General features: G+C 33.8%; 1 protein-coding gene across 1 annotated transcript in view; it reads left to right on the top strand.

Moving 5' to 3' along the window:
• Positions 1–25,467, top strand: part of SCFD1 (sec1 family domain containing 1) — a 52,362-nt gene extending 26,895 nt beyond the window's left edge. The window contains exons 15-25 of the mRNA XM_050336779.1: positions 2,172–2,268; positions 6,096–6,166; positions 7,053–7,132; positions 7,685–7,747; positions 8,751–8,826; positions 10,984–11,037; positions 15,648–15,700; positions 18,058–18,091; positions 19,050–19,115; positions 23,099–23,167; positions 24,105–25,467. Coding sequence (XP_050192736.1) covers positions 2,172–2,268; positions 6,096–6,166; positions 7,053–7,132; positions 7,685–7,747; positions 8,751–8,826; positions 10,984–11,037; positions 15,648–15,700; positions 18,058–18,091; positions 19,050–19,115; positions 23,099–23,167; positions 24,105–24,128 — 687 coding nt within the window. The 3' untranslated portion in view covers positions 24,129–25,467. The remainder of the gene's footprint in view (positions 1–2,171; positions 2,269–6,095; positions 6,167–7,052; positions 7,133–7,684; positions 7,748–8,750; positions 8,827–10,983; positions 11,038–15,647; positions 15,701–18,057; positions 18,092–19,049; positions 19,116–23,098; positions 23,168–24,104) is intronic.
• Positions 25,468–25,783: the final 316 nt, after the last annotated feature.

Genomic DNA, 25,783 nt, shown 5'->3' with positions numbered 1-25,783 from the left:
ACCAGCTAAGATAATATGGGCATGGCCAAATTCAACAATAATATATTTATCTTAGCAAGATTAAGTTTCCACATTTCAAGACAATCCTTTGTTTATTGGATACCTTTTGTCTGGGAAAAACATTTTAAACTTAAAAACATTAAATTTAGCTTCACATAAGGAGATACAAATGTAGTTAAAACACAAAAAGTAAGTGAATGTAATGGAAAGACTAGAAAAATTGTAGTAGTTTCTTTGCAATTGTTTTATGTCTCTAGAGAGATTATGGGAAACAATAATGCAGATTCTGTCCAAGATGCTGTAGAATTGAAGTCTCAGAACACGGCTGATGTGCCAGATACCAAATTGCATCTGAATTTAGGACTTGGAAAAAGGCTGGTAGTTCAGTTCTATTCAGACTTTAAACTAGTGTAACGTAACAACTGATAATCACAGTAACTTTGGCAAACTGCTCTTTTAACATAAGCTCAACATGTACCTTAAAAGAAGCTCTAGCTCTCTTTTTTTTTTCAGTTCATGCACCTTCTATGTAGTTACAGTCTCTATGACAATCAAAAGAAGACTGTCTTCTGCCCCTAAAAGTAGCAAAGGGTCATTTTTTGAGCACTCTTCAAGGTAATTTACTTTATAAGCTGTAATTACAAGTTTCCACAAAAGGTTTAAACTAAGTTGCTGTTTTGCGAGTAATTGTTCTTGTTAAGGGCTTCAGTAAATGGTGACTGAGAAACGGAAATGTTGTATCACCTGCATCATAGGCTGATTGCCAAATGCATTCAATGCAAAAATATTCTTTTATTTATCCACTCCAGCTCCTTAGAGTACTCAGAAGGTGAAATATCTTAATATCCTTAGGTTAGAGAAGTACCTTTTTTTTGAAGGGTGGGGAAATAACTTTTTAGAAATTCCAGTTTGCTATTTGTGATCTCAGGAATAATTCTAATTAAATTCAGCAACATGTGAAAAACAGACTTCTGAAGTTTTTATATTGCTGTTGTTAACAACAACTGCTGCACTGGGTAGAAGGTCCCATAGCAGTTTTGCATGCTTCGGCATTATCAGGCAAAATTCCCTGAATCACTTAACCCAAGAAAAGCAGGGGTGACTCTTGCCTCACTCTGGCAATATCATTTCAGTCTCCCAATGGGTATGCTGTGGAACTGAAACACTTCCAAGGCATTAAGATGGAGATCTATTCTGACAGTTTCCTTTTTGAGCCAGTACATAGCTGAATATGTCCAAACACCAGGATTTAGTTAGTTACCAGATATTAAGGTTTTGTAAGCTGAGTAGTTGTAACATTTGTTTTGATGCTACGTGTTAATATTCAGACACACATAATGATTTGCATTGTAATTTTTAAAATAAGTGTTGGATTGCATTTTTCTCCTTTTAGATTGTAAATCCATGATCAAGAAGTGCAAAGCTTGTTTGTTTGTGCAGATGTGCTGCTATGCAGTCATTCGTTGCATGGCCATGTGATGTATTCCACAAAACTTTTGCCTCCATAGTTTTATGCAGTCCCTGTGCCACCCTCCCTAAAAGAGGATTTTCACAACACCTATATGTGATTGTGCAATGAGAGACTTGTTTTCCAGTGTTGGCAAGATAACCTAATAATAAACTTACCTATCTTTGGTGTGAAGGAGTTATTGTAAGTCTTTGATCTGACATAGTATTCCATTACCAGCCCAAGTTGGCAATTGCCAGCTTTCTCTGGGATAATGCCTTAATATATAAAGGAATTTTCCCCACTTATCTGCATTGAATAATTATCTTCTTGACTGAGAGATGGGAAGTTCAGCATAAATCTGACATACTAGTCACTTGGCCATTATTTTTTTCCTTTTACAACATAGCTCTGTGTATGATGGCATGTAGTTTTCAGCTATGGCAAAACCATAGTTGAAAACAAATCTTCTCTTCTGGTTCAATATTCACATTGGATATCCCTTTCTTAACTTGCATTTTCACTTTTAGTATAATAAAATTACATGTACATCAACATCCTGAGAGCTAATAGAAGCATATCACAATGCAAGGATTATACTTTTACTGATAATTTATTTTAAAATAAAATTTTTAAAACAATCTTGGTACATACCCTTTAAAAGAGGAAATAAATATTCTTTCACAGCATTGAGATGTTAACCCTAACACTTACTCCTAAACAGAGTCGAAAGCTGGATGTGTATTTTGAATATGAGGAGAAAATAATGAGCAAATCTACCCTGGATAAATCTCTTCTGGACATGATTTCTGACCCAGATGGTGAGTACTTTAAATCTGAACTTTGTATAAAATTTGTTAAGATACACAATAAATCTGTACCTGCTTGGACTTCAGGGTTGGTAGGGAGCTTATGTGCAACCTGTGCAAGACTTGTAAAGAAACCAGCTTTTGATTGATCTTCAGCAGCAGTCTAGAGAGTTTAGGATTTCAGTTGAGTACAATCCAAAATATTAGTAACAGTTGCAGCTCCAGTAAAATCCTTTCCCAGCTCCTTGTTTCCGAAGGTCAAAATATTTTAATTTTTGTGCTTTTCCAGTATTTATTAGTGTAGCATGGAAATTCTGTTGTCTGAAGAGTACTGATCCCTTAAAATCCCACTGCATGTTTTGTATATATACCTCACAAACAGGACAAAAAATGGCATTTCATAGAATTTGGTTAGATCAAGGGGCTGGAATATAGGTAGCTTTTGCTTGTGTGAGGAAAAAGAGAGAGGGAGAAGGTGAAGAGAAGGGATGCTAGATGTAAATTGACCAGTTCACTGAGACTCACCTGAAATTTTGCATGCATTGACCCAGCTGTGGCATATCTGTTTTCATTGTCTAAGAGCAATGCATCCCAGCTTCTGTTTCAGATGTGGTTCATACACAACAGAGCATTGTACACTGAGGTTACTCAGATTCTCGATTAGCAGGAGTCATTAAGGTCTGTCTGTGAAAGGTTGAGATCCAAATGAGTTCTCAGCTTTTCATAGTATCGTAGCATCAACTCTTATTTCAGTCTCTTAAAACCTGAGGTATGTCACAACTTTCTGATGGATTTCATTATAATCGAATATTAATTGGATGGAACAAAATAATCTGCAGACCAAGACTGTAAAACTTAAATTAGAATCACTGACCTGTCAGCATATTGGCAAAGTATATTGGCAGACCTCAAGTACTTGGAGACCCAAGGTTCCTGCACTTTTCCCAGTATACTCTTTAGAAAATGCTTTGTTATTGCATGCTTATGTGTGTAGCCTTTTAGCTGCCTACTGGACTTTATGTCTGCTTGGAGTTTGTATAATGATGCATTATTATAGAAAGAGTTATATATACGTCCTGCTGACTTTCTACAAAGTAAAAAGTAGTGTCTGTGCTATATAATCAAAGGCAGTAGAAGATAGGTAGAAGTCTTGAGCTAAAAATTTACAGAACTTGTATTGGATCAAGTCTAGAAATGAAAAAATTTTCAGAAAATCTAATGTCAAACATCAATCTGTAATTCAGTACATACATTAGTTTTTAATATGAAGCTAATAAGAAAATGTATAATCTGTACTTTTATTAAGCAACAATACAAACTAGTCCTTTTCAACGTTAAGAATTAACTTTTCATGTACTATTTTGATTCAGCTTTTATGTTTGCATAAACTTAGATATGGAAACAGAAATTTTTATGCTTGCTTTTATGTCCTACTGGATCAATTATTTTTTACATGAATCCACATTTTCTATGCCTTTTTAGATTGCAGTATAAAGCAAATTGTTTTCCAAGCCTGATGTATCATATCAACATTCCCATTAGCAAGGTTCCTGGGTTTTACACAAGAGAAAGATAACATTTACGAGCTAGAGTTCTAGTTCATAAGCTAAGTATTCAGGTTTTCATGGTAGTATGTTAGCATTTTATATCCGTTGCCTAGTTTTAAGATAAGTTTATGTAACAAAGGGATTTAAGTGAAATCACAGTGATTATTCTCAGGCATGCTTATTGTAAAACTGTCCAGGCTTCTGTTGTGTGATTCACTGAGAAATACTACCTCAAAACATTTTGAAGGAATAATACATCAAGTCTTCTGGTGCTTCTAGCAGTGAACTGTTTGTTTGCATTATTTGTGGAGATACTTGTCTTGTGGACTATGATATCTGCAGAGCTCTTTACAAAAGTACTGAGATGTGCTCACTTAACATTCGTGGACTAATCTGCCACTCTGGGCTATTAGTTGCCTCCCAGTTCAGTGAGTATTACTGTATCCTGGAGTGATAAAGTGGGAGCTACTGGATTTTCTTTGCTAGTAATTGATCACTAGCGCTAAAGGCTGCCTGCTGGTTTTTGAGTGGAAAATACAATCAGTCTGTTCTGCATTTGCTAAGTTAAGTTTTCTTCAGACTGTTTAGCCATTTGGCTCTCTGTGCTGTCACAGACCACAGCCTAGAAAAAAAGTAGTGAATATTTTACAGGCAGCTGACCTGAGTCTTACAGCTTAAGACTTAAAGCTTAAGCGTAAAGTTTACTATGATTACATCAGTAGTATATCAAGAGTAAAGTACTTCTTCTAAGCAAGGGTGGTTTTCCTGCGGTTTAGTAAAGTATACACAATGCAGTCACTTTTTTTTTAATTATTATTTAGTAAGATAAAATATCACTTAGACTCGTATGTGAGTGAGACCACTTGCACTCCTGTGGCCACAAACTTTCTAGGAGCATTGTAGGCACAGTAGACAGGCCTGGAGAGGAAACACTATTGCATGCCAGCCTAATCCAGTTGAAACTGAAACTTAGTGGTGAGCAAAGTACTGAAACAAGCCACAAAAGAGGCATGCTGGAATCCAAGGTTCCAAGTCAGTTACAAAAACCAAATTCAGTTCCACTGTATATTTAGAATGTTTAAGTGAATGTGGATGTCTTCCTTGAAAGCTGCCTTTTGGTTTAGGAAACAAAATTTCTTCAGTTCATGATCTTTTGACTTACTGGTATTTGGTAAAGGTTAGTAAAATCTACTTTCCAGAGAAGATTGTACCAAGTCATAAATGTTCATTCTGACGGCACTTACTCTTAACTTCTGCCAAACTAAATATATGCTCCCTTATAAACAAAAGTTGCAGATTAGATTAGATGATCTCCTGCTGACATGATCCACATTCCATAACAGGAGAAAAACACCCAAAACAAACAAACAAAACAGAAAAAGGAAAAGAAAAAATAACAAAAACAAAACAGAAAAAAAGTCTGTTTTCTTAACCAAACATAAGTGCATTCTTATATTGTACTAAAGATATCAGACTTTTTAAATGAATTTTAGTTTGAAATGTTTGTTTTGAGAAGTTGTACTTCTGAAATCTTCATTTGAAACTATAGTCTTTATTAACAGTGATTCTCTTCTATTGGTGATTATCACCAAAATAAAAGATGGTGTTCAAAATCTGCTGGAGTAGGTTATAGTTGAAGTCATGGCCACATCATCATTTTGATCTGGAGAGGCAAATTTTGATTGTCATATTAATAATGCTTCCTATGAATGGGAAGTGTTTTTCTCCGACAGATGGTGTGACATGATTCAGGAGGTGAAATCCTTTCTGAAGGGAAGTTGGAAGTTCAGGCATTTTTTTCCTGACCAAAAGTTCATGAAAGTGCTTTTGCAAATCTCAAGTATTTCGGTACAGTCAACCATAGAGCTGTGTAAACAAGTTGTAGAGGTAAAAAATGTGCTGTGGCTTTTACTTTTATGATTTTCTTTAGTCTACTTTTTCATGGACCTACTCCTAGCTAATGCTTGCAATCTCCACATGAAACAAGTAATAATTCCACTACATAACTTATTTATTAAGTTATTTGAAGAATAGTATTCACTGCAAGCAAAAGGGAAAAGTGTAAAACTTTCAGAAAGAATGAGTACATCTAACCCAATAATAATAACGCCTGTAATAACGTTGCTATATGTCGTTCTAACAGTTCTATACATTGAACAAGCCCCTGGTTATAGATATAACAATTATTGTCGTAACTAAAGGTCTGCATGTACATATATATGGTTACTGAAGAGCAATTAATGTAGCAGCATAGTTATAATTGTAGTTTTTTATAAATTTTTTTTACTGCAGCGGGAACCCCAGAAGATAAAATGCGGTTATTTCTCATCTATTACATAAGCTCAGCTCAGGCACCTTCAGAGGTATGTACGTTCTTTACAGCTTCCAACACCATATTCTACCACACTGGATTTTTCTATGTTGTTTCAGCAGTAAGTAGATATTTCTGCTTCTTTTTAAAGAGAAGTATGAAATGCCCAGGAAATATTAAAATTTTAATTAACTTTTGTAGTGTTACAAGGAAATCTGCTCACAAAGCTTTAGCCACCATTTCAAAGGATATGAATGGCTAGTAAGCAGGAATATTTTTCTGAAATACTTAGATTAGAGTTACTACAAGACTCATCCTAGCATGCTATTATTCTGCTCCACTGCTCAGTAGAAGTAGATAAAGCAATATGTCTCTTTTCACTCTATCTTTGTATATTAAAGAATAATTGAGTCAGTTGACTAGCAGATGAATAAAGGAGAAATACATCTTGTGCCAGTATCTGAATAATTCAGGAAACAATTTCTTAATATTTCTTTTGAATTTAGGATTATTAATTTCAAGGAAAAATCTTCTTGCACTGTAGAAATACTATGTGATGGGAGAATGTTTGGTTAGGCAAATAGAAAGTGTTCTTATAAATGTATATTAACTCCTCTTCATTTATTATCTGCCATTGTGACATTCTACAGAAACCAACATTCTGTCAGGTTTTTTTAAAAAATACTGATATAAAGACTGTTCCCATATCTGAAAGTGCACAGGATTTAATTCCACAAATACTCTTAAGTTCAATGAGAGCTGCTCTTGGCAAATTTTATTTTAAGTTATATTTTCATACTTGGTACTTAACAGAATTAAGATTCATAATTAGTTTTTAGCTTTGGTTAATGCTATAACTTAGCACTGCTTGCTTAATATTTAGATATGGATGTAAGAGTAGCTTCAACCTCATGTAATTCTCAACTTCATAATTGCAGATTGATTTGGAGCAGTATAAAAAAGCATTGATGGATGCAGGTTGTAATCTCGCTCCTTTGAGCTACATAAAACAGTGGAAGTAAGTATTTTCCTTTTTCTCCTATATGAAGCTAACTGGGTCATTTTACAGAACCCAGCATTATATTCAAGAATTGTGTTACTTCTCATACATCATAAATTGTCCTTAAACATTCATTCTGGTATAATTTTTTACTGTTATGGTAATACAGGCAAATCGTATTTTAAGACTAAACTCCAGTAATGCCAGAACACTACTGAACAATAACACATAGTAGTGCCCTTAATGATCCAGGACAGAAACAACTTACTGAATTAAATGAAAAGTTGTGCTAATTCAGACTCCAGAAGGTTTTTTTGTTCATACCAAAGGGTGATGCTGCCTATCAGTTACTCTAGTTTTACATGGTAGCAAAATAAAGTGTTTGTCTTTTAAGTATCAAATCTAATTCTTATTTAATTTGTAGACAAGAGGAATGCATATAATAAATAGTTACTTCCCAAAAGAGTTTGAGATGGAGAAGTTTTTTCACTTTCAGATGACTAGAGGGGAATATTCTACAGCCCTGTGTGCCATGAGATAGATATTTGATTTCTCTTACTGCTTTCACAGGGCTTTCACTAAGATGGCTTCAGCTCCAACCAGCTACGGAAACACGACACCTAAACCATTGGGGTACGCTTTTGATTAATCTTCTGTAAGCCTTTGAGTTCTTTTACATTATTTTAGTAGTACTGGAAGTGTGATTAGTACTATACACAGCTCAGAACAAAGTATCTCTCTATGTGTAAAAGTTTTAAGTTACAGACAATTACAAGCACTCATGTTCCCTTAACAGTGCATAGGAAACACACAGAGGAAAGTAAAAGGATCTGTGACTAAATCCACAAAGTATCTTAATACTGTGCTATCTTCAGTTACACATTAAATTCATTCTCATAGGAGTAGAATTCAGCACCAGGAACTGGATCTGTGACAGCCATCATTTTAACCCTTACATAATCAATGGTAGAAGATAAGAACAACCCTATATATTCAAAATCAGCTCTCCCTTGGTCTTGGACTGTCAGGGATGCAAGAACACACCGCTCTTTCATTAAAATGTCATGGACAGGGTGTCTGTCTGCTTGTTGAAAGGTGTAGTTATTTGTGCTAAGGATGCATATATCCCATACAGGGTATAGGACTTGGGTTTTTCTATGTTTGAGAGGATTTGAATCCTCCTGCCAACATCACTTTCAGGAATGCACTGTCACTGTCATAAGGAATCTGTGGCGCATTATGGTTAGAGAGAACTCCGGTGCTGTTTCACTTGGAAAAAGTTGTTGGAGGTGCTCAGCATCTCTGTTAACTCTGATTAAGACTCTTTTAACTCTGATTAGGGCACCCACTTGAAAGGAACACTCAAATGCTTGCTGAAATTGTAAAATAAACTGTTCAGTGGGTTAAAGACTAGAGGTCAAGACTCCTATCAATAGGCAAGGATCTAACTGTCTGATTATAGGTGTATTCCCATATACTTGCTTGCCGTGTGGTATGAAGAATATATTTTATGAAAAATTAAATTACTTGATACTTAAGTCCCATCAATGTTAATGGAAATTGGATTTCAGTATAAAGCTTAAGAATAAAAATTTTAAAAAGCTCTTACACATCATCTTTATTTTGGTTTCTTCAGTCTGTTTTCACGTGTTATGAATACAGGATCACAGTTTGTAATGGAAGGAGTGAAGAATTTGGTACTGAAGCAACAAGTAAGTTTAAAAAAACAATTTAAAAGTCTGTTACATGAGTATTATGTATTTTGGTATCTCTATCATATTAATAAAATCCATTGTACAGTAAAAAAGTAAACATAAATCTCTGCTGATGGATAGATCTATCACTTTGTAACTTCCTGGTTTTAGATAAGTAACAAATAATGTTCACATTTTCTTTGAATACCTCTTTATAAGGAATTAGATTCCAGTATGTGCAATTAAGACTGATTTCAGCATTAAGGGCAGCTGTGGAATACTCAAAATAGATTAGACCTTCATAAACAAAAAAATATATGTCTTTACTTAGAACAGTATGCATTAAGTGAATCTATTCCAGAGTGATTGAAAGGCTGAAAAGTGTTAATTCTCTGTTCAGTTACAGCTCAAGCCTTTCTAGTTTTCCCACATAAGTAATGTACAGCAACCATAATCTTGTAACGTGCCTGAAAATCAAAGTGTGTTTGTAATGACATGGCCACTGTCAAATATTCACTTAGCTTTATAAAATATTTCTGAGCATAACTTGCATGCGAATTTCAATGTACACCCCCCAAAAGAAAACAAACGACAACAACAACAACAAAGAAACTGGTTGTATAACTTGTAGCTGAAGTTTTGAATTGTGATTCCCAGAAGCCTGCTTCCCTGTAGAGGACACATTATTTTTCCCCATATATACTTTCATCAGATGCCAGTAAATCAATATTTAGAATTTATAATCTTAATTCTGTAATATTTTGACATTAAGATTTCTAAGAAAAAGATCATTCATCAAATTCTTAGTTGAAGAATCAGAATTTACTTTAGAAATACAGCATATCAGAACTAAATAATATGAAATCTTAACTAAATGGTTATCTTTTTGACTTACTTGATCTTATCATTGCCATTGTTTGTTTATTCACCCTCTTAAACACATTATTTATGCATGAAAGTTATCAGCTATCTCGTAAAAATGGGATCTTGCTTTTGTAGGTTATTCAATGAAGTTAATTCTGCAGGAATTTAACTGTGACTAGATACGATAAATTGCATCACAAGTTACAAATCACTAGTATAGCACAAAACGTGACTGAGGAAACTTTTAAATATGCAGCTTGCTTGTAAGTTATATTTTATAGAGAACTCTTCAGATAAACTGTTACTTGTAATAATAAAAAATAATTATATTCTAAAGGAGACTTCCTGTTCTTCTTTTATTTAACATTTTGTCACTTCTTTAAATGTATGGCTTTAAAGAGTTAGTATTATTCTTGACAAAATGACTTGCATTGTTTTGAGTTCTGAGTGAGCAAGAAGTCAATTTACCAATGTTTTCAGGATATGCCTTTTCTGGCTTTTAATTCTTTCTCCAGGTATTTTAGAGTAGCAAAACAAAATGCTGTTCCTCTCATATTTTTAAGCCTAATGTAAGTTTGTGTTATTTCTATTAAAGTTAACTTTATTCTCCTTCAGTCATTCAGGGATTTACATTGGTTTTTTATGAAGCATTTCAGGGTAATATGTAGATCGTCCTTTGGAATGTCCTCTTGATATATTCGGTCAACAAGACACATTTCCAATTCTGTTGCTACGTAAACTCACCCTCAGTTTACTATAACTGAAGTAGTTTGACTATTTAATACTTCAGATCTTCTGTCTAAGCTAAAATTTCCCATCTTAAATACAGAACAGTAATCCTGAATCTCGGCTCAGTTTATTCCTTTACAGTTCATCCAAACATTTGTTGCCAGGGTTGCTCTTTTTACCCATTTCTTTGACAACATTAGTTCTTGCTTAGAATCACACCCTTAATTATCATCTTCAGCTTTAAAATTCTTTCCTTAACTGCAAAGAATTTTTTTAATAAGAATTCATGTGTGGTCACGTCTGCATATTTTGCTTATGCCTAAAGTTCTGTTCCCATCTTCACATGTTTTTGCGCTTTATGTTCAGGCCCTGGTTAGATGCCCCTCAGATGTTTGCATTTTCTATACAGAAAAGTAATTTAGGTGATGATAAATAAGCTTAACCTTTACAAAATATAAGAGGAGAAATGTTTAAATTGGTATTTCAAATGCTCTGTAAACTCTTCCATAAATAATAGTGTGCCTGCAAATTGTTCTTAGTAAGCATTTCAGCATTCCATTAACTTCACATTATGTTTGACAGAATCTGCCAGTCACGCGCATTTTGGACAGTCTTATGGAGATGAAGTCAAACCCTGTGAGTACAACTGCGTTCACACGGAGAGAGGTGGAACAAATGAAATCTTGAGGCAGTGATATATAATATGCTGGGGCTAATATTTTTCATGATAATGTAGTTAAATCCAATCATGCTGTGTTTCAAGAATAGAACCTTTTTCATAACTATTTACTAAGACTTTTTTTATTAAAATAGTTTCTAAACAATGACAATTCATTGTGTCTCATTGGAGCTAGTATTTTTGAGGTTTTTTCTAGTCTGAGCTTCTATTACTCTTCTGCTGTACTGAGCTTCTGTTGCTCCTAAATTTCTGCGTTAAGCTGTGGGTTGAAATTTTCTTTGCATCAAGGTGATTTTTTTTAAAAGAGCACAGTTTCATAAGTAAAGTAGTTACAGAGAGGTATATTAGAGAAAATTTCATTTCCCACATCTTTAAGCTCTGCTGTGTAGCAGAAAACATTTTACTGCTGATTCAGTTGTTCTGTTTGCAAACAGAGATGGTTGTTGTCAGAAAAGTCCTCTTTTTGGCTCGTTTCTGTGAAAATTTAGTCAGACTGTTTGAAATTCATGTTACAAACTTCTGAAATACTTATGTATTAGCTAGATAATCAAGGCATTTGCTAGAATTTACAACTAAAAATAGCCCTGTGTCTGTTTATGCCTAGTATATAATCAAAGCAGTCATTTTTCTTTCCATGTACTTAGTTCCTGCAGAAATCTTACGTATGATCAACCTGTTCACATACTTGTCCTGAAAAAATCATTTGTTAAAAGTCATTTAGAAAGCTTTAATATGTTTCCCACATTATATCAATCTTCCTCTTTTAATGACATAAGAATCAGACATTATATTTATATATGTATTATATCTCTATATTATAATTGCATAATTATAGTATCTCACATTTGTTAGTAGATTTAAAACATTCTTAGTCCACTTTCTCCTTCAGGTATTAACTACATGTAAAGGGAGACAAATAATGGTAAAATATGAACGTTATCAATATGCAGTTAATCCTTTATTTTCTTAAACTGTACTTCATTGATGATGCGTGTCATGATTCTTGGCTGATAATTTGCTATCTCTTAACAAACAAAGGAACTGATACTGTTTTCAGTGTCTGTGGATTCTTATTCCTATTTGCAAGAGTTGGAAAACATGTACAGGCCTAATTTTAGGTAGTCAACCAGTAGATGTCACCCAGAACACTTACCACAGAAAGCTGAAATTAAAACTGCAGGTAACTTACAAGTAGGTGAAAAATAAAACAATTTTTTTTCAAAATAAACACTAGCTTTATTAGGCTACAAGTTTAGGAGTTGATCTGGAAAAATTTGCAATCATATGGAGTGGGGGTTCTGAACTGTTATTGCCACACAGCCAGCACCGCTTTGATGATTTGGAAAAAATATTGATCTTCTGAATTAAAAAAGCAGCCATTGAGTCAGTCTGTCAATCAGCAGCTTCATGTTCCACTGGCATGTCAGAGACTGATATTCATGGCCTGAAACAGGGAGTCCTACTTTTCAAGTCATAGGAGACCAGGCAAGCCCTAAAGAATGATTCTCCTAACCTGCAGGAAAATTGACAGCAAGTTTTGGAGTAAATTTCAGCTAACAGAAGCAAGCCAGAGAGTCATTGTGGAATATATTTAGATTTGCTGTACCATCAACAGAAGTGAAATTGTATCTGGAAAAGGTCAATGTGTAGATGTACACCATTGTGGCTTCTTCTGTGCTTATCTTCTGATGTTTGGAGTCCTCTTCTATTCCCCAGAATAGAAAACTGTTGCAGTGCAGGCAAAATACAAAGGGAGGGGGGAAAAAACCCTCGTGATTTAATATTTTTACAACACAGAAAAAAATCTCCATTATAGATCTTATTAACCACGGTGATTAGTTTATGAATAAAAGGTGTAATGCAAGATTAGAGCATATTATTGAAAAGTCAAACAATTATTACAATGAACGTAAATAATTTAAATTAATTTCTAGATATGAATTGCAACAATAAATAGATAAAGTGTACAACTTGTACCATAAACATTCACAAATATTATTGTCAGTTGAAATCTTAAACCTATTTAGAATGATACCCTATGCAAAACTCTGTAAGGTTGTCTGTAAATCACTGTATGTTACTTGTCCCTGCTGTTTCTTTTGTCTCATAAGGACAAGCTTACCAGCAAGGACAAATGAGTCTATACCTGTGCTTTCCAAGTTTTTCAGAAGCAGTAACAGCTGGAACAGTTCTTATGGGCAATAATATCATCTTGTAATTTTTTTAATTTGTCTAGATTAACTATAGTTACAATTTTTCTTGAAATACTTATTCAGAAGCATTCCTTGATGACCTTAAAGTAATCCATTACTTGGGATTTTTTAAAATAATAATATTTATTGGTCAAAGCAGGTTTTTAAGGAATTGCTTTTAAGATTATGTTGTCACAAAGGAATGTTCTGTTCATAAATCTGCTAACATACTTGCTTTGTTTTGGTGTCCCTAAATAGAGATTGATTTAAACCTTAAATCTTCCTAGAACAAAAAAAAAATCTTTTTGTCAAGTATACACAAATTTTAACCTATAGGTATGAAAATGACCCGTATTTACTATAGAATTATGGAGGTTCTTTTAAGTGCCTTTTACAGAATGGTTTGATTATTGAGTTAGGCCAGTCTTTCATAAGTAAAGCTTTACAAAGGAGTTAAGCTTCTGTGAATACAGTATGTACAATTGTATTGACTTAAGAGGTAGATACATCTTATTTGTGATATATATTAATGAAACTGTATTTTGGTTAACACCATCCCTTTCAGTGTATATGATATCTTTCAGATTTAGGATGTAGGATTACCTTTCATGCATTACAAAGAAAAATTCTAAAAATAGAGAGTTTCCTTAATCCAAATTAGTCATCTTAGATTCTGCAGAAAAACAAATACATACTGAAAGTTAATGACACTTCCATGGGATTTTTTCCATTTTAATTTGAAATCTTGAAAATTAAGTTTATACTGTCAAAAGTATGCATTTTCTTCTTGAATTGTTTCGGGAAGTCACAAATTCAGTTGTGTGTAAGGAACAGCTATACAGTTGTTTTTATTGGCAGGCTAGCTGTTTCTTAAAGCACGTAAAATCGAGCAGAGTTTCTTTTCCCTGCACCCTCAGAACTGATTGCAGCAGGAATGGGGTATTTAAACAACAACAACATAACTTATAACATTTAGATTTCTTAACCGCTTTTCATGTGTCTACTTATACAAGCCCGCAGTGAACAGACACAGGAGTAACACATTCAGGAGTAAACGTTTGTAATATGTGTATTAACTCTGATTTTTAGTTCTGGCATTAATCTGTAATTCATTCTAACAAGCAGAGAAAGTGCAGTTCTTTATCCCTGGTAAACGTTTCTCCCATATCTCTCAGTTTTAGTCTATCAATCTCTGTCCATTCCCAGCTCTCTCATTACTTTAAAGTCACTATATCACCTTTATGTACAAATCTGCCAAAATCATGAATACTGGAAGACTACAAATGTAGTTGAAATTCCCAGTGGAGCATATAAAAGCATTTTACAGAGGTTCAGTGTGAAATTAGACCTAAATTAATTTTTTTTAAAAGCCAAACTTCAGGATAAGGAGTATTATGTAACTACATAAAAGTTCCTAATATAAAATAGATTTATTTTGTGTGTGTGTAACCATGTGTATATTAAATATTTTTTACTATTAGAGGTAGTTATGCTTTGTGAGCTCTAATAAATTTCCCAGATAATCTGTCTGATACTCAAAAAATATTATTTCTGTAGTACCGAATCATCAAAACAGAGGTCTTTGCATGTATGCACCCAGGTGAACTCAACTGTAGTTCTGCATACAGTTTATCCACAGAGTACCTGGATGAAAATGTAGTATAGAAACAACAGAAAGCCAAGGGGATGTCAAAAGGAGTTACTAAGAAGTTTTGTTTTTCATCCGTTATAATTGGCAAAAATCCTGCTTGTTGCCAATAAAAATACTGGAAGTGCCTCAGTGTTTTGTGTGAAGAAAAAATTTTTTTTTATAGTTTAGACAGACTTTTCAAATGCTTGTGGAACTCATTTCTTCTTCAAGAGCTTAATTTTGGTTTAATAGTAGTCATAAATCATGAAATGAGAAGGATAAGTTACATAACAGTAGCAGAATCTGTCTTGTATTTAGCATTCATTGCCACAGAAGTGTTTTGTTTTATAATGTTAAAACAATAGAAGATCTCTGTAAGCTGGAAAATTTTAGCATTTATAACTAACCGTGTGGTGTTCCTCTAAAGCTGGTAACACAGTAATTTTTCTTTCTGCATACTGCCTTTCTGTTGGGATTTATTATGCAACCAGTGTATTTTTTGGAAAGTGTGTGATAGTCAATTTTAGATGAACCAGAAATAAAAAGCTTAATAGTACCCTTACAGCTTCTCACTGCTATTTATTCTGTGCTGGTTCAGTTACATCCGAACTTTGTAAATATTAGTGGACACCACAATTAATTTTGAATTATGTGATGGGAAATTATGTTGGTTTGAACTATGTTTAACATAATAGATACAAGCCAAAATGCCAATCTTTTGAGATAAAAACATACTTTTTAATAGGAGACAGATGACTACCGGTATTTTGACCCCAAGATGCTACGAGGCAGTGACAGGTGAGTTTACTATGAGTTTTGCTTCTTTCTTTGTACCCTGTAAAAAGGCTAATTTAAGAAACCTGGTTTTATTTACTTGCTGACTACAAGTAATTAATTTTAGTCATTGATTCTAAGTCAAGACAGTTGGTGTTGAAGGAATTCACAATGGGAACTTGGATCAACCAGATAAATCTTGTAACACTGCAAAAAAAAATCTTTGTTCCAGTGACTGAACATGCTGCTAACATGTACATCAGTTCAGTCATGGGAATTTGTACTTGTATTTAGTAATAATAAATGTTAGAGTTCTTCATAGTTGTGCTGCTTGGTTCTCTGAAACTTTGTGGCTTTCCACTGTTTGAAAAAAAAAAAAAAAACCACACTGAAAGTTGACTGCATTTGCTTTTGTGTTGATAAGTGCACGTTTTGTGTTCACGTGCATATGAAGGGAGATTTGGATGTAGTTTATTTTACCAAAAATAAAAGAGAGGAAGAGGAATTACACTAGAAGTTTATCAGTTTTTATCTTTTGCATTATAACTTTGACCAGTAGCTGTGTAATGGTCTCGCCTACTCTAATATCCAAGAAACAGATAAGATACTTTAATATACCTTCTAAAAATAATTTTCATCAAACCTATGAGAAAACAATCATTAGCTCATTTAGTTGCAGGAGTTTATTACAGGACAATTGTGGATAAAATAGGTCCAGGCTTGGTTTTAGTTGCTTGCATGAAGCATCTGTTCTTGAAACATGGAAAGTAATAAGAAATAAATTTAAGATAATACGCAAGTTTTACTGCAAAGTATTGGAGATTATATAATTTCAAAGATGAGCAGATTTTGAAAGCATCGGAGAAGAAAATTGCTAGTATTTTATGTTTTAATTTTAACTTCCATTGTTTTGTAATACTTTTGTAGCATTTCTGGTGGATTCTGTGCAAAAGTGCAAAGATTTGTTTCACTAAAGCCAAAGAGTTTTTCTCATGTAAATATGCTTTTTTACCCACTCTGTATAGTTCTTATGTTGCTTTAAACAGCGTAGAAATAAGCATTTACAGCAGTTCATAAACGTGCCAGTCTGTGGAGCTATAATAGTCATCACAGGGAAAAGCTTTTAATTTCTGGTTTGGGGTTTTTTTGAGTTTTGTATGTAAACTTAAGTTATATTCCTTAAATCATATTTGAGCATGACAGCAAAACTCTTAATACAGCCATATAGGGGTTTATCTAATTCTCCCTTCAAATATTTATGTAGATGATAAAAAACATAGGTTAGCTGGCTTGACAAAATATTACTTGTTTAAAATACTGATGTCAAATATTATAATTAATGGGACAGTGTTAAGAAGTGACTAATTTTATTTTCTAATCTAGTCCTATTTTAAAAAATATTGGCATTGTTATCTATTATGTTTTAAATAGAGTAGAAACTGCATTACTTCAAGTCAGTCTTAAAGGATATCTTTATATCCTGTGTAAAGCTTATGTCAAATATAAACAGGCCTTGTCCTCTGAAAGGATGACACAAAATGTTTGTGGATTTGCTATATCATGTTTAAAAGACAACATTGGGGTAACACTTCTACTTATGGGAAGTCTGCATGTATTCATGACAGACAAAGCAATATATTAGACATAGCCATTCCCTTTTAAAACCCGTTTTTCTGGTACACTGGAATAATCTGTGTTGAGTCAATTTTTGCTGGTCACTCTGAAAAAACTTCTTGGAATAAGAGAAGAGGTAAGTTGAAAGGGAAAATGTAATGCTTTTAATCTGTGTTAGAACATAGGATGTATTTGACTACCTGGGGCTGCAGGTAGGAAGGTAGTGGTAGTGTGTGAGCAAAGGGCAGGAGGGCAGACTGACCCTTCATAGCCTTTTCTTCACTTTCCCCTTCCTCTTGAAGGTGCAAGGTTTCTCCCTCTGTCCATGCTACCTGCCTGTGAATTCAAATGGAGAGGAAGAATCTGAACCACCCAACTTGTAATTTACCTTTTCCTCCCTAGATAATTTTAATCCTACATACCTCCTGCCTATAGTAGTTTTTGAGATTTTGAAGCTGTATGCAGCCACTGCAAACTGACTTGCTGTTGTCATAAAGCTTATGATTCAAACAGCAACCTTAAAAATGACGAAGTAAAAGTATTTACTCGTGTATTCAGTCCTGTAGAATGAATGATTTTCTATAACAAATAATTTACATAAAATACTTGGAGGATGAATGCACAATGGTAATTATTGTTCTATTTTATACTTTTGTCTAATATTATATAGTATTTCATAAACATGATGTGTACATTACTTATTTTGCATATTTATATTCATGTCTAATAAAATTTGAGCTGTATGTTTCTGTGTGGTTTTTTTATAGCTCAGTTCCAAGAAATAAAAATCCATTCCAGGAGGTAAGTCACATAAGAATTATTTTTCAGTGTACATGTGTTAAAAATAAATCCTGAAACACCAGTCATTTTTGCTAATCATGATTAAGAAAATGAGAGGTCTTGTTTGAAAAAAAAAGGCACTTAAAACTAATTATATCTAGTATTAATTATAATTAGCTGTTATTGTGAAGAAGGTTTTTCATCTTCAAAGAACTGTGTAAGCATGAACTAATACTGGAGAAAAAAAAATCTAGCAAATTCTTCTGAAGGTAATACAAGGACTTACTAATATCCTAATTGAGTACTGAGCAATTTAAACCCCCATTTTTATATCAAATCTTGAGAATGCTCTCTAGATTTAATCCTCTGTCCAGCCTTAAACAGCAGTGTTGAACACTGATGTACATGACTATCGCAAACAGTCTCTGCAATTAAAGGAAAAAGGCAAAATCATTAATGTTGTCATTTCATACAAATGCCTGTAACTATCAGTATTTTTCAACATAAATATTTGCAAATAGTAGGAATCTTACTACCAAGTTTCATAAGCAAAATCTTTGCCTTGTCAAAGACATACAAATGTCTCAGATTTCTCCTGAATATTCTAATTATCCTCCAAGACAAAAGAAATACCATGTGGTATCATATGTATGGCTAACAGATGGTCATAGCAAAAATATCAGTAATAATAACAATAATACAACTATTAAGTCTCCTTTTTCTAGTCATTAATTGTTCTCTTTTAAGCACAACCTAGAAAATACTGATGGCCTTTACCTGTAATATTATAGATTATTACCAGTAGTAAGTGGGGAGGGAAAGAACAAAAAAAGTAATGTGTTGAAACAGCATGTGTATCAAGTATTTCTTAATAGAAGATTGTGGTTATTTCTGTTTTGGATTTAAAGATGTGCTGTTTTACTACTGAAATTATGAGAATTTCAATGCATACTTTGATAATGTGTGTGTTGCCTTTTAGGCCATAGTGTTTATAGTTGGAGGAGGAAACTATATTGAGTATCAAAATCTTATTGACTACATAAAGGTACGTGTACTTCTTTGGTTGTAGTGTATAACTTACTGATAGACCAGTCATAGCAGCTTTTCTGTAATATTTAGTATTTGGAAGATCAAGTCTATGAAATTAGCCTTAACATCCTTATTCTATACAGAGTCTGGGAAAAAATTATGTAAGAAAGCAGTAGAAATTGTGGATTACTAATTCAGACCAAGAAAGACCTGTTTCTGGTATTTTGCTTATGTTGCACTTTAGAATTGAGTAAATAATATGCATTCTTCTTTATTTTGTCTTCATATGCATGAGCATGGTTGAAAACTGTAGCAGATGTAGCTAAGTGAATTAACCTGTCTTCTGTACTGATACATCAAATGCTATCAGTTTGGCTGTTCATACTGTTTTAGAGTCCTGTTACTAGTTTTCATTTGCTCTTCTTAAATAAAGCAGCTGTAGTGTATCATAACCTTGAAAGTAAGGAACTGCTCAGAATTCTTTCGTTTTCATAAATATTGCAAAAGAGATACCACAGTGCTTTTTTTGTATGCAGCTTAGGAATGTGGAGTCAGTTCAAAATACAACCTGCAGATAACAAGTATCTTATGACAATCTTCCATGAGTGTAAAGGGTTTCAAAAGCCAACATAGTTCAAATACTGTGCTATCTGTCAAAGCAAATATCAAATTGGCATCAATATCTAAGCATTTATTAGTTACCCACATTTAGAAGTTTTCACTGCTGAGTTAATGGAAGCTCATTCTTGTTACACTGCATCATTTAATTCTGTGTAGAAATCATAGGATATGCAGAAAGAAAACATACGCACAAAGAAGAAAATACATAACCAACTGTGTAACGGATCTGGTTTCTCTGGTTTCAGATGGCTAGTCTAGCAGAACACAAAATCAGGGGATGGAGAAAAGTAACTAAATCATTACTGTTCCTGGGCAGCAGAGATGGTATTCCAGCACCTTCCAAGAATAAAAAAAATACAAAAGGAATCTTAGTAAAATTTTAAAGAAAGTAAAAAATTATTAAAGAGCAGCAGCATACCATTCTTCTTCCTGATCCTAACCTTGTTCATGGTACAGTTGTCCTGTCCTGTGGTAGACTGGATTGAGGCTTTTCACACAAAATAAATATGAAGCACTAATCACTGAAAAACACTTCTTCCAAAAAACAAGCACATGAGGGCTTTATGTCCAGGTAGATCATGAAGAATGAAAAGTCAGAACATGTGTGCTGATTTTTTCCCTCTAACAGGCAGCCATTTTGGAACAAAGGTGGTCTGGAGAGGGGAAAGGATAGAAGAGGAATGTAAATTAAATAAGTCATTTAGATTCTGCTTAGCACTTACCACCATCCTTGATAACTAATTCAGTGAGGCATCTGCCTGTAGCAGAGTGCATTGTCAAACATTTAGCTTGCTCCTTAGTTTACCCAAGGCCACTTCAGGTACAATACCAATTCAAAAGATGCCCAGCAACATGTGTATTTGTGGTGTATATTTGTTACTTCCTACTAAATAAATCTCTGAATTCCCTAGAGGCTAATACTCTTCTCTGAATGTAGCAGCACACTGACAGAACTGAGGTTTGTATATACAGGGCATTTGTAAGGTGACAGGTTAAGCACTCGGCACTTCATATGAAGTGACAGGAAGCTGAAGTTTCTGAGAAATAAGAGGGCAAACAGGAGGTCATTTGATAAACAGAGGGAGAGTACAGAAGGAACTGAAAACTACATGAATGGTAATGTTAATTAGATCTTATGGAGAGTCAAAAGTTGAACATACTTTTTCTTCTCCTGGAACCTGTGAGCAGTTGTCACAGCTGAAGGGTGCTGTATGTTTCTCCAGTCAGACAGTGTACCGTGAGCAGTGGGAAATGACCTCCCAAGGGGAAAGACTCCTTCACCTTTATTCCTCTTAGCTGTTTGCTCTTCAGAAGACAAGGTTAATGAAAACCTTAATTCTACCTCCCACCACCTAGAGACTGTGTGCCTCTCATAGGTGACTCTTACAGGCTTATTCAGTAAAATTTGCTTTTCCATATGGCACACTTCCAGCATCTATAGTTAAGACAGATGTATGTAGCTTATTAATTATTCTCATATTCAATCAGTCTTCCCCCAGAATAAAAAAAAGAGAAAAGTCAACATCTCTTGCTTGAGAAAAATCAACATGTTCTTGCAAGCAGATACCACAGAGATTTTATTCACTGCTTTATTTTTCTAAGCACTATCTGTTTTGCCAGTTTGCATCTGAAAGCACAGAGAAAGTATTTTAAAACTTTCTAAAACAGGAAGCAATGTTCATTCAGCTTTGACATTCTGAGGGGTTTTTTGTAGAAGAATTAAGAGGAACACTCAAATCCAATTATTTGCAGTTCATTGCTAGAATGGACTATCTCACAACATCAAAAAGCAAATATTTATAATGTCATTAAGGCAGATTGTGCCTTAAAATGGATATATTGGCCAAGATCAGTTCAACATGCTGAAACTGTGTCACCAGAATTGCAATCCATAGGGAGCCTCCAAGAGCAGCCTAGCATACTGCTTTGTACAAAAGAATGTAGCATATCCTTTGATTTCCTTTTGTAGATGGTTAGAAAACTACTTGTTAATCTGTTCCAATCACAAGAACATTTAAATCAATCATAGTTTTTCAGTCATTAAAAAGTACTGGACTTTGAAGAGTACTGAGGTTTGGGGTTTTTTTAGATACTAAGCAGTTTCAACTTGGCTCCAGTCATTATTTGCAGATATAGTTCTTTGTTTGAATAAACTAAGAAGTGAACATGAATTACATACACATATTTAAAATTACACTTTTAGAGGAACATCTGTGACGAACTGGAAGTGTACATTCATGTTTCTTAGAGCTGTCTGGAAGGTAACAGTCTCATTTCACAGTTATTTGTATAGTTTAAAATTTTAGTACGAGGCAGAAGCAAATGCTGCTCAATCACAGTATGGAAAGGGGAATCTTTCAAAATACTAGAAGAGTTTAGAACACAGATATCAAGATTTGAAAGAATGGCCTGAAACGTCCGAAGATGAAAGCTCAAGATCTTGCTCAGCAACAAGAATAGCTTATTACTACAAAACACTCAATAAGGATGAGAACTTGAACCAGGATTACCATCTCCCCAATAGCATCCCCACCAGCTAAGGACTGTTTAAATCTGCTTCTGGTACTTTCTGCTGAAATGACACAATTAGCAGTTTATGTGAATCATTTTGTGAAGGCTTATATTCCTATTTTGCTCTTTAATAGGTAAATTTTACCTAACTAATATGGAAAAAGGCAAAATAATTTAACAGTGAAACAGATTTCTCAAGCCTGTGCTAGAACTTTGAAAACCCAGGGGATTATTGCCCAACACTGGAAGTAAACTCAGTCTGAAACTATGTATAACTTAAACTAATTTTCACTTCCCAAATGCTAACATAGCACTTTATAGTAGCCTTACTATATCAAGCAAATACTGCTGAACTGCAAACTAAGTTTATTATGCATCTGAGTGAAATCAACAAAACATTTTGTTTCAGAATCCCTGTAAAACAAAAAAAAGTGCTGTTTTTAATATCATCGTCATATGGAATAAATTACAGGTTGAAGTTTTCAGGCTTTAACCCAGAAGAAGGAGTAAATATGTTGGCACTATTCTTAGAGAATCACCCAGTTATTTTAGGGAGTAAGGCTTTGCTCATGTAAGGTTGTTAGCTTCCCTAAGCTGTTCTTAGATACATCAGAGAGCTTTGCATTCTAGTGAGTTTAAATGTATAAGATGTCCCATTTTTCCACTTTCTGCCTCTGGTCCCTTATTTTGCACTTCAGTTTATTTACAGGGTTTTTACTTGCAGTGAAGCAACTATCCTTTTTCCACCCAGAAGTGTAAGACTTCAACATCATCAAGATTTTACTGAGTTCTTTGAGTATATAATTAGTTTAAGCCACTTCTGCTCTCTGTTAAACACTTTATTTCTTATGTATTTTTCTTTTTTAGGGTAAACAAGGCAAACATGTCCTGTATGGCTGCAGTGAACTTTTTAATGCTACACAGTTTATAAAACAGGTAGATAACTTTGATAACCTCTGTAATATTTATTCCTTCTTTAACTGTGTATTGACTTATATAACTCTACATCTCTCCATGGATTTGTACCAAAAAAAACTAATTTGTGAAGGATTAATACATGTCCTTGTTAACCATTTTTGTTTGCTTGAAGTGGGGGTTTGAAGCCATTATTTTTAATTAGCTTTTGAAGGCTATATTTTGCATGTGAATTCACAGGTAATGCAGGTGAACAAGTTCATAATTGCCTTTTTATAAATCCTAGTGAAAAAAATTGTATTATTTCTTGATACATTCACAAATAACATGTCTTTCCAGGCTATTCTTGCAACAGTTTAACATTTGCCCTGGTTTATAAATATGTGTGTGTATATATATAAATGCTGGCCTAGCTTAAGCTAGTTGTCCATACCTATACTAAAATCTGTATTTTATTGTTTTTAAACGTCATCATCACCATTACTTCTCTATGCCTCATTCCATTATAATACCAAAAAAAAAAATTATTCATGGTAGTCAGCAAATAGGAACCCTTCAGTATCTATCACCAGCTATGGTTTTATGTCCTAAGATGAGATAAGTTGTTATTCAAAACTACATATAAAAAAACTAAATTATTTTTTGTTGCACTTGAAGGAGACAAATGGTACTTACCAGCTTTTAACTCCTCATTCAGCTTAATTAGCATTTTTGTTGTTTTGACTGTGAGATTTATACACTGTATTTTTACCTCTGAGATTTATTCAGATCTGAAGATTTGAAGCTCAGATCCTCTTCTTTGAGGGAATGCATTAAATATTCTATTAACAGCATACTTTTGGTTGTCAGACACAAACAAAGCTTATAGGACAGAAATATTTACTATATGAACTGGATATTAGTTTGACTGAAAGATTAAGGTTAGCAACCTAATGATTTTCTGTCTCTTCATGTTTAGCTGTCCCAGCTTGGCCAGAAATAAGACTGAAACACCTGGATGGCAATGTGACAACAGAATTGTTACCATATTCAGATATCTTCATATCTTTAGTTTTGTCATTATATTAAAACTTAAACCTGTTTCACTAATATGATAACTTTTAAAAAAATGTGTAATTAATATGGTGTATTATTTCAGAAATAAACCTTAAAACCTGCTATATTTTTGGTGGGGGTCACTTTTACATGATTAAATTTTAAATGCAGTATTCACTATGGTTTATGACAGAGATGGCTGAAAAGCATGGCATTTTCAAGTTCTTATATATAAGTTTCTGATACAGTAAATGGGCAACAGTTTCAAGAAAAGGTCAAGTCTGTCCTTCGATATGTTCTTCTTGAAAGCCAGAATATCTTTATTTGATAAAATTGAAAAGGACAGAACTACCTTTTAGGGCCACAAACAAACAGCCTTAGTGCTAGAGAACTACTTCTAGTTCTTACCCTTTTATTTTATCCAAAGTCATTATACTTAGATTTGTGCAGTCTTTGCTTAGTAGTCAAAAGATGTACTTGAAGATACCTTCAATACAAGTTTCTGGTGCAGTAATTTAGCTTTTCTCTTGAGAGAAAATTGCTTGTCTACACAGTCACAGTTTCAAACTGTAGAACTTAAATCTTTAATTTTTTCTGCACTTTTTATTGTAACTGCTTTGACTGTTATGTTTGGGAAGAAACCAAATCATACTCACAAAACAGTTCTTAACTGTTTTATAAGCACATATTTAAAATACAGTTTTTAACAATTCCATTAGGCAGAGGCAGTTTAGTAGTTCAAAGAATCTCGTTATATAATTATGTTTTGCCAGTAATGATAGCTCTGGAGAGTGCATAGAGGAATTGAAAGAAGGTAACAAAATTTTTTTTATAGATGTAAGTCTCTGCCTCTAGAAATGGCCTTTCTGGAATCAGCACTGCTACAGGTGAAGTAATAATATGCCTTCAAAATGAGGCTTAACACACACAAAAAGCACAAAGAAAGCACTTCTTGTGGAACAACAAACTGTGAAATCATAAGAATTACTGGTTTACTGTAAATTCTTCAGCAGTGTTTTTTACACCATTCTTCTATGTTGAACGTTGATTTTTAACTAAACACAATACCTTTTCCCCAGCTAGATTGTTTTTCATAACATTTATACAAGAAATGCAGTTGATCTATTCCTTGAAAGTATCACAAGAAAAATATGCATAATCTGGACCATGTTATCAAAAAGTAATAATGTTATTTAATTATCTCACCTGAGCATTGTAAGCTACTCCATGCTACTAGTATAAATTTCTAACTTTGCCAGGTCAATAAATATATTTATTATGTTGTTTATTGTAGTTGTTGCATGTGAGCACTCTCCCAGACTTCAGTAAGCAAGGATTCACTGTCAAATGCAGCTTGTTGTTCTAATTCCCTAAGCATATACTATATTTGTTAGTAAAAAAAAAGGTCAAAGTGTGTTTAGAAAAGAAAATTACATTTAGGGTGTTTATTGCTTCCTGTGGGAGTTCATTCTGGGCTCTTGAAATAATCCCTTCTCAACTGTGCTTCCTATGCAGAGTTTTAACCTTGCAGCTGAGAACCGTTTTATCAAAAACCTGCCAATTGCTTTTTGTCCAGATCGTGGCACCGCTCACTTAAACCAG

Source organism: Myiozetetes cayanensis, unplaced genomic scaffold (genome assembly GCF_022539395.1).
Source record: "Myiozetetes cayanensis isolate MyiCay16 unplaced genomic scaffold, myiCay2020 scf6-25, whole genome shotgun sequence".
Taxonomy (NCBI): Eukaryota; Metazoa; Chordata; class Aves; order Passeriformes; family Tyrannidae; genus Myiozetetes; species Myiozetetes cayanensis.
This window is presented reverse-complemented; position numbering and strand designations above follow the sequence as displayed.